At 38.7% G+C, this 17,077-nt stretch overlaps 2 protein-coding genes and 1 non-coding gene across 3 annotated transcripts; 2 read left to right on the forward strand and 1 right to left on the reverse strand.

The window, feature by feature from the left end:
- Positions 1-79: 79 nt before the first annotated feature.
- On the forward strand, positions 80-152 carry TRNAR-CCU. Its single transcript has one exon. It is a non-coding gene; the product is annotated as a tRNA-Arg (tRNA).
- A 1,549-nt stretch (positions 153-1,701) lies between these two features.
- On the reverse strand, positions 1,702-3,948 carry LOC106328683 (probable sugar phosphate/phosphate translocator At5g05820). The gene is made up of 4 exons (XM_013767173.1): positions 3,427-3,948; positions 2,707-2,810; positions 2,406-2,634; positions 1,702-2,268 (listed from the first exon to the last, which is right to left on the reverse strand). The coding sequence occupies exons 1-4, from the start codon at positions 3,865-3,867 to the stop codon at positions 2,122-2,124; spliced, it is 921 nt and encodes a 306-aa protein (XP_013622627.1). The 5' UTR covers positions 3,868-3,948; the 3' UTR covers positions 1,702-2,121.
- A 9,087-nt stretch (positions 3,949-13,035) lies between these two features.
- LOC106333367 (UDP-glycosyltransferase 76C4-like) lies at positions 13,036-15,262 on the forward strand. Its single transcript, XM_013771822.1, has 2 exons — positions 13,036-13,628; positions 14,284-15,262. The coding sequence occupies exons 1-2, from the start codon at positions 13,148-13,150 to the stop codon at positions 15,174-15,176; spliced, it is 1,374 nt and encodes a 457-aa protein (XP_013627276.1). The 5' UTR covers positions 13,036-13,147; the 3' UTR covers positions 15,177-15,262.
- Positions 15,263-17,077: the final 1,815 nt, after the last annotated feature.

Raw genomic sequence — 17,077 nt, forward strand, 5'->3', positions numbered from 1 at the left:
AGAGTTTATGACAGACAGTAAGAAGATGACGAATACTAAAAAGATATCTATTAGTATAAGGCATTATGTAACAACCAAAGCGCCTGTAGCTCAGTGGATAGAGCGTCTGTTTCCTAAGCAGAAGGCCGTAGGTTCGACCCCTACCTGGCGCGTTACGAAAATAACATTTTTTTATTCCCACTAGAAGAAATCACCATTAATTTTTATTGGCTATAGAATTTCAAGAACTATATGGAATCTCTCCTAAGGTCAATAGAATTTCAAGAACTATATGGAATATTTTTAACTTCTTCTATTGAAAAAAATATGGCTTTCAAGTTTTAAAAAGAACACATGCCCCCAAGTACATATGCCTTACTTAATGACCTGAGTTTCATGCATGTGGTAAGCCATGATGTTTAACAGTTCTAGAGTGAAAGATCTACACATTTTGGTCAAAGATCCAACAGCTTGATAATGATAATGGCTGCCGTTACCAGAAAAAGAGACCAAGCGAGTGATTTGACCATACAAAGACAAGACTGGTTCCCTCATTAGTAAAAAAAATAAAATAGAACTCTCTCTTGTCTTAAAGTAAAACGTCATGTAAGGGGTCTCTCTCTTCTTCTAGAGAGAGAGTTCTCTCTCGTTTTCTCTTCCTCTCTTATCTATTAAAAAATCTTTCAGACAGGGTAGAGATTGTTTGAGAGTGAGAGAGTTCTTCCTTTTTGTTCTCCGGCTTCGGTTCATCCGACCGGTCTCCGATTCCGGCGTTCTCGTCTTCTCCTTCGACGGTAGACGGCTGGCTGTTGTCTCTGGGTTGCGGTGGCTTCCTCAGTTCCGCTTCGCCGGCTTTTGTCTCCGCGTCATGCCTCTTTGGTGTCGACGGCGGCTTTCACCGGGGTTATCCCGGCTTCGTTTGACCGGCATTTCTGCTCTTCTCCTTTGCAATCGATTCTCCTTCCTCGGTTTCGATGTTCGATGGTTGAGGAATGATTGAAGGCGATTTATTCTATTGGAAACGTGAGTTTGTGTTTGACTCGATCTAGCGTAAAGATGGATCTGTTCGAGCATCTTTCGTTTATCTCGGTTTGTTTGATCTTTTCTTCTTCAAGCTTTTTGTTTCAATCGGTTCGACTCTCGTTGGTTTGAGTTCGTTGTCTCTCGATTGGAACTTCATCAAAGAAGAAATATCCTTTGGCTCGTGAGGTTGTCGGTAGATCTTACGCTCTTGTCTATAGTGGTGGTTTTGGTGCACCTTCAATTTCTGTCTTCGTTTCCGATGAGGCTCTTTGTTCGGGATCCTGTTTCGGTGTGTTTCCGGTGGATCTGCCGATTAGACTTTCGCCGGAATCGTTCTTCTGGCTGAAGTTCGGTGGTGACTCGCATGGTAGGCACGTGTCTCCGTCACGCCATAAGCTTACGCGTGGAGTTTGAGTCGGCCACGCTTTTCCCTAGGGCTTTCTTTTGTTGGGCCGTTTGGGCCTCCTGTTTATTTTACCTTTTCTTGCCCGGTTGGGCCTTTGTTTTGTGACTTGGGCTTTTAATAAAGTTGGAATCTTTCCAGTGAAAAAAAAAAAAACTCTCTCGTCTCCCGTCTCGTTTAGCTCTTTCTTCTGCAACAGTTATTACTTCCAATTCTGATTCTCAGCTCTCTGTCAATATAGCTAGTACATCTCTGTGTTGTTAACAAACCAGTGATCCTGTGTACAACATATTGAATTCTCAAAGAATAACATTATATATAAATAGTCAATCGTTGTAAATGTTGACAACACGAAACTAAAATGTGAAAGAATCGAAGAAACAAAAGCTAATTCAACGTTTACTATTACAACAAAACAACATACTATGAAAAAAGGCCAGAGAATCCAAGGATGAGAAAAGGTTACTTGTTAACAAGAAAGTCTTCTAAATGCTTGCCTTTTGGTACTCATCTTTGTGTTGCTTTTCCTTCTCCTGTTTCTGCTCAAGAACTATACATGCTTTTGGCCCAGCTTTTCATCAAGACAAGAGGAGCCAAGGATGTGTCCTGTATAAGAGTTCTGTAACAGCAAAAGAGACTACTTGCCTGTGGAAAAAATATAAACACATATATATATAAGGAGGAAAAGATGAAGAAGATGAATCTTGAATGTATTCTCATTTGCTCCGTTTCTTGGCTTCGCTGTAGAAGATAACTCCACAGACGGTGAGGGCATAACCAAGCATTCCAGTCACTGACACCGGATTCTTGAATATTAGAATAGAGATCACAACGGCTACTGCTCCTTTCGCGTTTCCTAGCACCTATCACAGATCAAATCCACCTCAACATCCAAGACAGTTATAAGCTTTACTTGGACTGACTCTGTTCCAACCACAATCCAATACCATCTTTTTCTAGCTATTAAACAAGAATGCCATTAAGAATTGTAATGTTTTACCTGCAGAGTCAGGGCGCTAGTGTGTTTCGTGACTAAGAAATTAGTCAAGTTCACGAGATAGGCAAGCGCTGAATTGAACAGAAGATACCAAATGATTCTAAAATCATCTCTTGCTAGTGCAATTGTAATGCCGACAACGTTTTTCTCCATGATGAGAGCAGCAGGCAGAAGGAACACGACAGCTATTGGAGCCATGTAGAGAAGAAGATTCATGGAGTTCAGCTTTTCCCTTCAACACAATTTAAAAATCTCTTTCAGCAACACTCTTTTAACATATTCAAACAACGAGGCCATGTCTTACCCTTCAGAAGAAAGCAAAATGCCTTGAAGCACTGATTTGAGTGCTCTCGAAGCTGTTGCTGCGATGCACATAATGAATCCAAAGAGGTGAAAGCTTGGCTCACCCTGAAGACAACAAGACATTCAGAAACATCAAACTGACAATTAAACACAGCTCTAATGTAGTAAGGAAGATCACAGAGGAAGCAAACACGACACACAGAGAAAAAAGAGCAACTATCTCAGCTAATCAAAACACTTAAAAGTTCATACGACGAACGTGATGATAGACAACACACACATATAATTCAGAGAAGCCGAACACAGAACAATACCAAAACTTTTAAAAATGCAGTTTTAGCAATGCCTGAGCTTGTTCCAAAGATAAGAGCTGGTAACAGTGTCCAGATAAGAGCTAAACCAACCATATTGAATCAGATCATAATATCTGCATTGCTTGTTCCAAAAACGATAACTTTCATGTCAAGAAGATTTAGCTAGTAGATCTACTACATTTCACAAAAAAAAAAACAATTCAAAACTGTAACATTCCCTCTTAACTCATGCCTTATTGCTTCACATCTATACCATCTCCCTAACTAAAGCATCACACTTTCATCATCCATAACAACGCATTATCATCAATACATTCAAATAATATCAGAACAAACCCAAATATCAAAAACGCATACTTTAAAGATTCAAACTTTAAAGAGAGCTGAGGAAAGTGAAAGAGACTAACCCCACTAGCAATAACAACACCAGCCACCACAGGCACAAGAGCCAAGTAAGTCAACCAAGCCTCCCTCTTCATCGTCATCAACCACGCAAACACCGCCGTGAAAAACGGCGTCGTAGCCCCAATCGCCTGAGTGAACGAAACGGGGAGAAACCTCAGGGAGACGTTCCCGAACACCACCGACACGCAGAAGACGAGGCTCAGAGCCGAGATCTTGGCGAACTGGACCCGGGATCGAACCGTCTGCATCGGAACGATCTTCAGCCACGCGACGGCGGCGTAGCTGAGGAGCGAGCAGGCAGTCATGTGGCACATGGTGAGGAAGATCGGGTACTTGAACCCGTAGTTGCTGAGGAGGTACTTGTTCAGCAGCAGCACTCCGATGTTCGCTGTGTACCATGACGTCACCAGCCCGATTGTGAAAACGCGGCCGTTCGTCGCCATCTTCTTCTTACTCTCTAAAGGAGAGAGCTTTTGTGTCGAGATGTGTATCGGAAAAGTTGGAGCCTTTGGTTAGAAAAACGGAAAAACTATCTTTTAAATGTTAATTTATTTGTTTTGTTGCATTAGCAGAGATTCTAAAAGATCTTAAGGTTTGAATGGTAACCAAGGGAACGAAGAGGAACACTGCATTCTTTAATATTCCTCAAAAATGTTACCATTTGTGAGGAATATTTTTTACTCTTCATTCCTTCTCATTCTCTTTTTTGTAGAGAATTATAATGCAAATTTGTTCCTTGTTAATTTTGATAAGGAACCCTTGTTCCTCGTCGTTCCCAAAATTTTATTCCTATTCATTTTTTTCCTAATCATTCCTAATGTTCCTTGATGGTTACCAGTCACAATTCTTTTCAAAAAAAAATGTATCAATTTCACATTTTTATGTCGATTAAAAAATAACTAATAAATAATTTTTGAGATAAATAAATTATTTAGAACATTAATGCATTTTTAATTTATATCAAACTTGAAGTAAATATAATTTGTATTAAATTTTAAAATGATATTCTTTATATAACTGAGATAAATGTTAAAATGATATTTTTTTTTTTTTGCAAAATAGAAGGAGTATTATAATGTATTAACAATTGCTATTATATATACATTACATAATGATTATATAATGTAACAATCGAATAGTTGATCTAAAACTTTTAATCCCAAAAAGATAATATTTTATTTTATTTTATTTATTGTTCACACAAGCATATAATCTTTGTGTGAATATTATAGCAATACATTTTTTTAATAACACATTTTTATATTAATTTGACCATTTAAAAAACATAGGTGGGGGCTTTCGCATACATCGATGAAGACCATCTGCCTCTGCTATCCATGTGCAGTTGAGACAGAATCCGGAAGCTTTAGCTTCTTCATAAATTGTGGATCTGCCTATGTTTATGTTCTCACGACTAAATCCACAGTGAAAGAGTGTATCTTTAAAAATAGCAACACCGAAACTCCAGTGATATAACTCACCTTTTTTTAAGAAACTATATCATCATCTCGAGATAAACAATGAACGCCAAGAAGATAGTCGTTGTTATTCTGAATCATGCGACTCTAGCGTTCACTTTCAGGTATATCTGGTTGCAAAGCTTTAGAACTGGTTATAGGTACCACAATCATGAAGATAGTAAACACTAAGCATAGAGTAGATCTGAGTTTTTTTTTGTAGATGAGTTCATCATGATGATTTGTTAGTGTACATACTCTTCTCATGAGCTCATAATTTATATATGTTACGAAGTGCTAAATTCTAGCAAAAATAATTCAGATTTAGCTTATTTTGAACAAATTAGTCAAAGTCATTAAAAGTATATGTGAGCACTATTAGGAAATAATATATATTTTCTAGAATATTATATATATATATATGAATCTCTGAGATAAGACTAAATATTACATTTCTATGTAAGAGGTTCATTATTTATGGAATAAATACATAAATTTCATTTTTTTCATTTCTATTTTCAAAAATTTTATCATTTTTATTAAAATAGTTTTCTGCTGGCTAATAATATATATATATATATATACGAAACTCTGAGATAAGACTAAATATTACATTTCTACATAAGAGGTTCATTATTTATGGAATAAATACACAAATTTTATTTTTTTCATTTCTATTCACAACAATTTTATCATTTTTTATTAAAATGGTTTTCTGCTAGCTAATTATGATTTCCAATTTTTTTATCTTTTTAATTTGTTAATTACAAGCTTGTCATCCTTTCTATATTTTAATAAATGTATTTTCGGAGTAGGCAAGAACAATCCATATATATAAAAAAGTGTGGATAGTTTGTTCTGCAATCAATCAAGGTACTATGTTGAATGTTTAGACAAAATAATGTATAATATATAAAAATGCCCAACTTTGATCATGTTGAAACCTTCCGAAAAAGAATAAAAAAAAATAAAAAAATCATGAGGACTTTGTCAGTTGTGCCCAAATGAACAAATATCACACTTATTGATAGTGGAACAATTGAACATATGTTTGAAAAGGGTGAACGTTTACAAATATATAATCTTCACTATTAAATTACCAGAAACTCAATATTGTTTTGAAGGTGTAGTAACATTGTAATGACCCACCACTCCCACCATCTCCACTTCTTTCTCCAACCCCACCACTTCCACCTTCTTTTCCACCATCTCCACCTTCTTACCCACCATCTCCATCTTCTTTAAAGCTTGAGAAAGAGAGAGAGAGAGGGAAAGAGAGAGAGAAGAAGGAGAAGAAGGAAGAAAGCTCACCTGAGCTCGTCGCCGGAGAAACCGTGCGCCGTGACCACGTTCAGCTTGCCACCACCGATAAACACCCTAGGTAATCGCCGGAAACCGCATTCCTTAAGCTCAGTTTCGTTTCCGTTTAGTAAATCGCCCATAACTTCCTAACCGTGATGAATCTCGTGAATCCAAGACTACCATCGTGTTCCTCTCGTCGAGACGAATCCGTAGCCACCAAAAACGCCTCAATCGGAGTCCGGACGAAGCCGCACGCGCCTCCGGAAGTTTCGCCTCTGCGCGCGCGTGAGGTACACGCGCCGCCGCCGGAAAACGTCGCCACCGCCAGACCACCGTCCCCCGCCGCCGGAATATCCGCCGTCGTCGCCGGTAACTCGCCGGTGACTCGGTCAACTCGTCCGAGTCAACTCAGTGAGTCAACTCGGTTGACTCGGTTAAACGATCGGTTAGCCGGTTTAAATTGATTTCGGTTCGGTTAGGGTAAACCGGTCGGTTAAGACAAATTGATTTCTGGTCAAGGGTTGACCGGATTGACCTTTGACCAACGAGTTGACTTTTCCGTAAATACCCGTTTTAAACCGTTCGAAAGGCGTTCTGACTCGAAATTTCGATCTGATTTCAGATTTGGAGTCCATTTGAGCAGCTGGAGGTCATATATACCACTTCTCTTCATTGCTAAGGTGAGGGCTATTCCGTTAAATCCCGAGCTAGTTTAGTACTACCATTATGGAAAGTTTAGTTTCGAAACATGATCCGTCTTTGTGAATCGAGTCTATTTGAGAGTCTTGCTTGTTCATTATTGATATTGATTGTTAACTGGAATTAGGATAATAGAGGATTCAACGATTGTGTGAAATGATTGATGCTAAGAACTGCTATATATATGTATATACATAGTTATGAGTAGGGACTATGTGATGAGGGCGTGAGTTCAGAGATGTCTGAGCTTCGACGCTACGGTGTGATATGGGCGTGAGTTCAGAGACGTTTGAGCTTCGACGCTACTGTTTGGGGCGTGGTGCAGAGACGTTTGCATTCGACGCTACGATGGGCGGGGGTACAGAGACAGACTGTACTAGCGACGCTTCGAGTATATGTATATATCCTTATGAGGAGATGCGTGGTGCAGAGAGTAGCTATGTATTATAAGCGCATGAGTTGTAACGGCTAGTCCTCTAGCCGAATATTGATTGTTATGTGTGGTGTAATAGGCACCGTGTTTGTTTCATGCTAGAGCTAGGCCTACATTTTAGTAGTGCTATGAACTCAGTCTGTGGTTTGCGGTTTAGCATCCCATACCTCGCTGGGCAACTCCCCTGTTGCTCACCCCTCCTTCTTCCCCCTTTCAGGTGAGACCGACGAGCAGGAGTGATTATCGGACCGGTGCTATTGGGCTTTTGGGCTTCTATCGTTTTTACCGCTTTTATCTTTATCGGGCCTTTAGGCCTTTGGACTTTTATCGTTTATGTTATTCCTATTTCAGACTTTCGGTTTATGTCGTATTTTATATTTCGGATGTTATCGATGTTGGGCTTTTAGGCCTTTTGGTATCGTATTGACTTTTATATTATGATATGATGAATTATTATTATTTGAGTTGTATTATTATTTTATTTCCACTTTTATCAATTTATTATATTTCGAAAGTGGCGGGTGCCACATTTTGGTATCAGAGCTATTTACTTATCGTAACATTTTATTATGTAAATCGGGGTGTCACAAACATATTTTATGTTAAACATTTAGTTACAATGAAATAAAAGCTACATATTGTAAGTGATGTAAGTTATCAAGTGTCTTTAGCTTTAGTTTATATTTACAAGCATAAACTCATCAATCATATTTTATGTAGTTTTTAAAGTTGAAATAAAAAATGATTTGTTTATTTGTTTATCGTTTAATTTTTACGGTTACATTAAAAATCTCACAGAGTAAATTTTACAATAAATTTCAGTAGCTACAATCTAACCAATCGTCTACGTAATCGACATTTTTATTAAACCTATTTCTATTTTCTTTTCTTTTTAAATAAGATTGGATTTAATATGCAAACAACACGTAATTAGGTTAATTTCTTTATTTAAAATAGATATATAGCATGCACAATGGTAGAGCATTTCAAATGGAGTCCCTATTGGTGGGCTGTTTTTGGTTTGAATGTGTCATACGGTCTACAGCTATGTTCCCCTGGATTATACTATCGTGTAATCTCCGGCAAAACTACAAACAATTTTTTTAAAAAATTGAGCGGAAAACAATAAAACACGTTAATGTCAATATATTTTATATAACTAGATCTACTCAAATTGATAAAATATTGATAGGGAAAACGGATCTGCTATTAAAAGTCAAATTCTCTCTGGCTCTTTTCCCGATGAAGAGTGTTTGGAATGTCCCCGGCAAAGCTTCCGCCCTGAACCCTCCGCCGCTCACCTCCAGTGAGCCCTCACCCCCGCTTCCCGTTCCCCCTGACCCTCCCGACCCTGACTCTCCTTTATCACCCCACCAATTCCCTCCTCTCTCAACTGGTTCAAAACCATTATCTTCTAAGAAAACTGGTTTTAAATTCCTGAAAAATTCTTCTATTGTTGTTGCAAATCTGCTTCAACCTGTTACTACTGAAGGTACCTCAGTTCAAGGAGTATCTGAAAACCAAAAAACTGTTGTCAAAGCTTCAAATACCATCACTTTTGAACCCCACACTCTCAGATCTACTGTTCCAGCTACAGTCCAAACCCTCCCACAAGAAAACAACCCCCAAACTTTCAGAATCAACCCACCTAAATCCCCTTCTCCCATAAACACCAACAAAGCCTCAACTCCATTAGTTCACCTGCAGGAAAGTTCCTCAAACCCTGCTCCCTCCAGTAACCACGATTATTCCCCCCCCCACTCCCCCGACTGTTTCAACTCAAGCCCCACCCACCGCCGACCCTATTCTCATCTCCCCTACTGACCACACTCTCCCATCTACAAAAAATGCTCCAGCACCTGTTCATGTACCTTCACTTGTGGAGAGATTCAGAGCTGCTGAAGATAAAACCTTGAGAAGACTAGCTCCAGTAACCATTTCTCCGTCAGGTAGACCAAGAATCTTGATTCTGGATTCAGTCTTCAAAGCAGGAGCTGAAATCCACAAAGATTTCATCATTTGTTACTTCAACGGCAAAACTCCTCCTTTCAACCAAATTCAAAGTGTGTTTAACCACATGTGGGGAAAGGGACAGAGGCTGGAAATCAATAATAAACCTCTCAACCGTACTACTCTTGTGAGAATCCCAAGTGAATATCTCCGCAAGAAAATTCTCGAAAAAAACATTTGGTATGTTGGGTACTCTATGTTCCACACCGCTCAGTGGTCGTCGGAACACTCCTCTGCTACACCCCCTTTGAAAGCTATTAAAATATGGGCCCACCTCACTGGTGTTCCTCTCGATCTCATATACAATGCGGGGTTGAGCTTGGTAGTAGGTCTCGTGGGAGAACCCAAAGAGACAGATGATTTTACGAAAAATATGGTTAGCTTGACTGTTTCTCATGTCAAGGTAGAAGTTGACCTCACAAAGCCTCTTCCTTCCGTTGTTGAATTTGAAAGAGAAAGCGGAGAAGTAGTGGAAGTTTCGGTGCACTATCCGTGGGTACCACCAACTTGCACTCATTGTCACGAACTGGGTCACATAATCCGAAACTATCTCCAGTACACTCCCCCTCCTTCAACTGATCCTCCCATAACGGCTAAGTCCCAAGGAAAGAAGCCCTCAAGCTCTTCCACACCAGTCTCCAAGTCTACTCGTCAAATTTTTTTAAAAAAAACAGTGGCATCTCAAGCCTCTGATCTTATCATCACCTCAGAACCTGGAGCGCTTCAGTCTGATGAGATGATGATTGATAAAACTGCTCTCAAACCCCTGTCTGATATCGCTGGCCACAAAATCCTCGATGCACCTGCTGATCTTTGCCTCTCTCCTGATCCCATCCCCCGGCCTTCCCTTAAACGTTCTCGTTCATCCCCAACTCTTTCCCCCCCTCTCTCTTCCAATCCCAATCCTTTTTTGCTTCCCCCTCTTCATCCATCCTCTGCCACAGCTCTCCTTTTATAATATATCTCCCCTCACACTAAACCTCCCCTCACCACAAAAGCCCTTATGCCACAAAAAATCCATTCTCTTCTCTTTCACCAGCCATCGATCCTCCAAAAACTGTCCTCTCGCCAACGAAGCAACTAAATATTACTTCTTTTTTACCCGGGAATCCATCTCTGATGGTGGAGACCCTCCCTCTTTTCCCATGTGTATCAAACTCTTTTTTTGGAACGTCTGCGGCCTAAATGACCCGGATAAGCATCGGCCTTTTATTTCTTGGCTTTTTACCCATAAACCTCTTTTTTGGTGCAATTTAGAAACTCATATAAAAGAAACTTCCTTACCCTCCCTTATGTCCAAACTTTGCAATGGCTGGAACTTCAGCTCTAATCATGCCTCTGATGCTGATGGTAGGATTATCTTGATATGGAGAAACCCTCTTACTGTCCAAGTAATCCGGCAGAGCCGCCAGACCATAACCTGCCTCCTATCCATCCCGTCCAAAGAACCTATCTACTATACTGCACTGTATGCCTCGAATCTCAGTGCAGAAAGAAATGACCTATGGGCAGAGCTGTTACATCTTCACGATACTCTGGATCTCGAGAACAAGAAACTGGATGATTGTGGGTGACTTCAATCAGATAATGTACCCCACAAAACACTCCTCCTCTGCAGTTGTTGTTCCCGATAACATAATGTATTAGTTCCAAGACTGCTTGCTCCAATGTGGAATGTTTGATTTGCGCTACAATGGTCCGTCTCACTCCTGGACAAACAAGCAGCCATCAAATCCTAGGAAAAAAATTGGATCGCTTCCTAACCAACTACAAAACCATCTCATCCTATCCCCATGCCTATTCCCTCTTCCTTCCCAACTTATTCTCTGATCATTGTCCATGCCTTGTTGACCTAGCCTATACCCTCCCAACTGCTGAAACCAAACCCTATAAATTCCAAAATTACCTAACTAAACACCCAAACTTTCTGGAGATTGTTCATGACGCCTGGGTTCAGGCTGGAAGCATTTGCTCGACACTTTCTCAACTATGTTGGAAACTAAAACTTATAAAGGGAGACTTAAAAAGACTAAACAGAGATAATTTTTCACATATTCAAGAGAGAGTGAGTGATTCTTACCGTTTGTTACAACTTGTGCAGGTTCAAGCTCTAAATACTCCATCAACCTTGACCTTCCAAGAAGAGAGAGATCTTCATGAGAAGTGGATCTTCCTGCGAAAAATAGAAGAGAGCTATTTTAGACAGAAGTCTCGCAAAAACTGGCTCAACGAAGGAGATTTCAACACTACCTTCTTCCACCGGATGTGTCAAGTCAGAGCAAGTTACAATGCCATTAGATCCTTTCTCTCAAACGCTGGGGTGATGGTCACGGACCCAATAGAGATGAGCATGCTTGCGGTGGAACACTTTAAATCAATTTTGAGACCTCCAAACTACTCTCCCCCGTCGCTGTACTCCTCATTCAACTGGTTTGATGAGTTAATTAGGTTTCACTGCAGCCTGCAACAATGCCAAAAATGCTACCACTCCCGAAGGCAGAGGAAATAAAAAGCATGTTCTTCAGATTAAATCCAAACAAAGCCCCAGGACCTGATGGACTAATCTCTGGCTTCTTTAAAGCAGCATGGGAAACTCTTGGAGAATAAGTGGTCTCTTGCATTACTCAGTTCTTCTCTTCAGCTTTCCTACCAGCCACTACTAACTCAACAATTCTTATGCTGGTCCCTAAATTCTCGGGAGCAAAAAAGATCTCTGATTTTTGCCCCATCTCTTGTCTAAATACGGTCTACAAGGTGATATCCAGACTTCTGGTTGCAAGACTAAAGCCAATTATACAAGATGTCATCCTTCCATGTCAAACAAACTTCGTAAAGGACCGCCTGCTGGTTGAAAATACAGTATTAGCAAGTGAATTGGTACATGGGTATCACAAGAATAAAGGGCCGAAGAGAATCACCATCAAGGTGGACATTGCCAAAGCCTTTGATATGCTATCTTGGGAGTTCCTTTTCTCTTGCTTGGACAGTATGCAGATTCCACACCACTTTCTCTCTCAGCTAAAGGCCTGCATATGTACAACAAGCTTTATGGTTTGATATAATGGTACTGTCAATGGCTATTTCAAAGGAAGAAGAGGGCTTAGGCAGGGTGACCCTCTCTCTCCCTATCTATCTGTTATTGCTATGAACTGTCTCTCCTTTATGCTCAAAAAAAGCGGCAACACAATTCAACCTACTGGCTTGGCAATCCAACTCTACTGGTTATGGAATGAGCGCAACTCTAGGCTGCACACTAACTCTTTCAGGTCCATTGATTCTCTTTTCCGTATAATCGATCGCCAAATCAGAAACAGGATCCAGAGTTTCAGATCATCCAATCCAAAGCTTGCCTCCTCTATGTTACAATCATGGTTTCGTCATGCGTGATTGATCCTCCTCTCTCCACTTCTCCATCAACGTAATCTCCGTCGCTTAATACTCTCCCGTCGCTTGATTCTTCAACTTGGCCAGTCAAATGGGCTTAGGGTTCTTGGGCCTTCTTATTGGGTTCTACTATAGGAAGTTTCTCAACTATGAGCTTTTGTACTAATGGGTATTGTTGATGATTAAGGTCTGTGGGTCTGTAAACATTTTTATTTCTTTTGCTCTTTAAATTTGAAAGCCAATTTAAAAAATAAAAAGAAAACGGATCTGCTCTTTGTTTATTAGCACATCGAGAAGAACAGAGTTTTGACTCCACGTGACGAAAATTATATTTCTTTTGTCACGTTGACTTCTTATCCGAGTTATATTAAAAACAGCATACACTGAAATAATCAAGACATATGCATTTGGATTGAAAACAGCAGGAGAAAGCTTTCAATGGAGAAGAGTAATGGCCAGCGAGTGATTCTGTTTCCACTTCCATTGCAAGGCTGCATCAACCCCATGCTTCAGCTTGCAATGATCCTCCACTCAAGAGGTTTCTCCATCACTGTGATCCACACGCGCTTCAATCCCCCAAAACCTTCAAGCCACCCTCTCTTCACCTTCTTACAGATCCCAGATGGCTTGTCTGAAGCTGAGACAAGAACTCACGATGTCACACTTCTCCTAACGCGTCTCAACCGAAGCTGTAAGTCTCCGTTTCGTGACTGTTTGACTAAACTGTTGCAATCTGAAACAGCGGAAGGGAAACAGAGGATTAGCTGTTTGATCCATGATGCTCAATGGATCTTCACACAATCACTCGCTCATAGTTTGAATCTCCCGAGATTGGTCCTCAATACCTATAAAGTCTCTTTCTTTCATGGCCATTTCGTTCTTCCTCACCTCCGCCGCCAAAGATTACCTCCATTGCAAGGTATTGTTTAGCTGTCATTCCAACCAGTATGGTTACAATGTTTTGTCCTATATACAGTAAAAATAATGGTAGGACTATGATAATTTATCAATTTATAAAGTTATTAATTTAAATATTATATTTTAAAAATATATTTTTATTTAAAAATGAAAGAATATTTTATTCACGATATATGTATCGGTTAAACTTTTTAAATTTGAATTTCGTCTGTTTTTATTATAGCATACAGTTCATTTTTATATATTTTTCACTAAAATGAAGAAAAAACTAGAGATGAAGTTTTTTTGGACAAAAAAATTTAGAGAGGAAGTTTATTTGAAGAAAATAAACAATGAAATGTGTTATGTATGTTTATATAAAGTAATTATTAATTTTATGATTTTAATAAGATTATATACTTATCTAAGACTTTTCTAAATATAAATATCTTAATATTTTAGCGAATTATGTTATATTTTAGATTGGTCTAATTTGGATCCGGATAAATTTAAATTGTATTTATCAAATATTAATTTATAGAGTTTTTACCCTAGTTGACTTTTATCGTCCGATCTTTTCTACAAAATACCTAAAAATAACGGTTTTTGCTAGCCATATATATTTGAAAAACATTATATGTCCATTACTCACATATGGATTAAAATCAATATTACAGGTCCCATCACAAATTCAGAACAAGATGATCCAGTAGAGGAGTTTCCACCGCTTCGAAAGAAAGATCTTTCACAGATTCTCGATGAAGAAACAGAGCTCTTAGACTCGTACTCAGATAAGATCTTGGAAACGACAAAGACGTCTTCTGGTCTTATATTCGTGTCATCTTGTGAGGAGTTGGATCAAGACTCACTCAGCCAAGCACGTCAAGATTTCAAAGTCCCTATCTATGCAATAGGACCTTCTCATAACTACTTTCCAGGCTCGTCTAGTAGCTTGTTCACACCGGACAGCACTTGCATCCAGTGGCTTGACAAACAAGAAGACAGATCCGTGATCTACGTGAGTTTCGGTAGCTTAGCGAACATGAGCCGTTCAGAGTTAATTGAGATTGCTTGGGGTCTAAGCAACAGCGACCAACCCTTCTTGTTGGTCGTTAGGGTTGGTTCAGTCAAAGACGCAGAATGGATCGAGACGATCCCTGAAGAACTTATGGAGAGGATTAAGGAGAAGGGGAAGATAGTGAAATGGGCGCCGCAACAAGAGGTTCTAAAGCATAGAGCCGTTGGAGGATTCTTGACACACAATGGTTGGAACTCGACTGTTGAGAGTGTTTGTGAAGGTGTCCCTATGATTTGTTTGCCTTTTGTGTGGGATCAGTTGCTGAATGCAAGATTCGTTAGTGATGTGTGGATGGTGGGGATTCATCTAGAGGGTCGGATTGAGAGGAATGTGATTGAAAGAGCGGTAAGGAGATTGTTGTTGGAGCCAGAAGGAGAAGTGATACGAGGGAGGATGAAGCTTCTTATGGAGAAAGTAAGAAGATCTGTTAAACAAAACGGTTCGGCATATCGATCTTTAGAACAGTTGGTTGATCGTCTATCATCTTTCTAGCTATATGTTCGTATGTTGATTTCTTCGTCATTTTTTGTTTTGTTTTGCAAGTAATAATTTGTCTGTGTTTGGCATTGCTAGAAGAAAATAAGCCATAATAACAAGACTAATATGTTCCCATGGGGAAAATTTCCTTTTATATCTTTTATTTATACTTGTTTCTTTGTGTTTTGGCTTGTTGATATATAATAGTGTTCGTTGAAATATTTAAAAGAATTGATTTGGTTAATTATGTCTATAATAGAAAAATGCATATCTTACAAAAATTCCTAAGCTAAACGTACTTGAATTTATATAGTGGAAAGATAGGTGATATATTAGAAAATGATTTGCGTTTATCGTGAAAGTGAAGGTGAAACACGGAAAAATCACGTGGAGATTGTAAAAGAACACTATTGCACGGACCGTTGGATGTAGGGTAAGAACCACGGACCGAAATATTTTGGGTTAAACATAAAAATTGTTTTGTCTAATCGTGCGTTGAACACTCCAACGACAGAGCATATGATAATGCAGATTTGACATCAAAGCAGATATGTCCTATTATGTTTGCAATTTATACAAATATTAAAAAATAATGGAGCAAGTGGCTTCCCACCTCAGTTAGACCACCTCCATCCATTAGGATTCCTAATGGGTACTTAAAATTAAATTAGTGTATAATGTAGTGATTTAAAAGGTTAAGTACCTCTATTAATCTAATTAATTTTTTCATCCTCCATAGAACCTCATTGGGGTACTTAAAACTAATTTTTTTTTTAAAGTTGAATGATTTGAAAGAAAATGATACATAAAATTTTTATTAAAAATGAAATAAAAGCATATTAAAAATACAAATACAAATCGTAAACGAGAAAAACAGATTAGTTGAAATCTTGATTTGTTCCAAATTTTTGCCTATTGCCGAGATTTGAAGGCATATCTGTAGAAAACGAGAAATCCACTTCTGAACTTCGGTTTGAATCCGAATTTTTGAAAACTGAAACATCGAACTGAGTGTATCCATCCCGTTCGTCTTCTACGATCATATTATGTAGAATGATACATGCTCTCATTATCTTTCCAATTTTTATTTTATCCCACAAAAGAGCTGGATTTTTGACTATGTGATGTTAGGAGTTTTCAAGGCTCCTAAGACAAATGTTGTAGTATAAATGATTGTCGAACCAATTCTAAGGGATTTCAAACACTGAGAATGCAAGTACTTACTTAATCTAAGTGTAACCGATGATTTAAAGAGTTTTCTAAACTAATGATTAATACTAATGCAGTTTCAGAATAATAAAAACGGTAAATGAGTTGACTTTCTTAACTAAGGAAAATGAGAACTCATGGGCATAGGAATTAGACCTTGGGTGATCAAGTTTCGAACTAAGGATGGCAGACGAACAATCAAACTATCAACCTTAAGCTTAGACACGATCCTAAACAAACTCTATGTCTAGATGAATGTTCATTTACTAACACATTTCAAACAACAAATGTCTTTGGTTGAATAATATGGAATCAATCATTACTAACAGGTCCAAGGCTATCTTAGCACTTCTAACAACAAATGTCTTTGGCAAAATATGCTAAAAGCTTAGAAGAGTTGTTTCAGGCATTTCATCGAACACCTTTTGGGTGGGAAATGCCTAAAGATCAACTTTTGAGAAGCTAACTCAGAAGATGCATTATGATTACTCTACTAGCAAGGTTTTGGAATGATCTACTCTAAAACATCCTAGCTCTAACCTAATCACCCTTAATCTTCCTAACCCATGAATTCAAATGGTGATTACTCACTACTCTTCATGATTCCTCTTAAACCCATTTTGGATTTCAGATTAATCATACAGAGGGATACAACAACGAACTGGAAAACACAGGATTGCAATAACTAGATGAACAAAGATGATTCA

Source organism: Brassica oleracea, chromosome C3 (assembly GCF_000695525.1).
Source record: "Brassica oleracea var. oleracea cultivar TO1000 chromosome C3, BOL, whole genome shotgun sequence".
Lineage (NCBI taxonomy): Eukaryota > Viridiplantae > Streptophyta > Magnoliopsida > Brassicales > Brassicaceae > Brassica > Brassica oleracea.

Excerpts from the sequence above, each read along its gene's own strand:
- LOC106328683 (XM_013767173.1), bottom strand. The coding sequence starts at position 3,867 with ATGGCGACGAACGGCCGCGTTTTCACAATCGGGCTGGTGACGTCATGG. Across the intron at positions 2,635-2,706 it reads ATTTTGCTTTCTTCTGAAGG|GGAAAAGCTGAACTCCATGA; the intron begins GTAAGACATGGC and ends ATTGTGTTGAAG. Across the intron at positions 2,269-2,405 it reads CTAGCGCCCTGACTCTGCAG|GTGCTAGGAAACGCGAAAGG; the intron begins GTAAAACATTAC and ends GATCTGTGATAG.
- LOC106333367 (XM_013771822.1), top strand. The coding sequence starts at position 13,148 with ATGGAGAAGAGTAATGGCCAGCGAGTGATTCTGTTTCCACTTCCATTG. Across the intron at positions 13,629-14,283 it reads AAGATTACCTCCATTGCAAG|GTCCCATCACAAATTCAGAA; the intron begins GTATTGTTTAGC and ends TCAATATTACAG.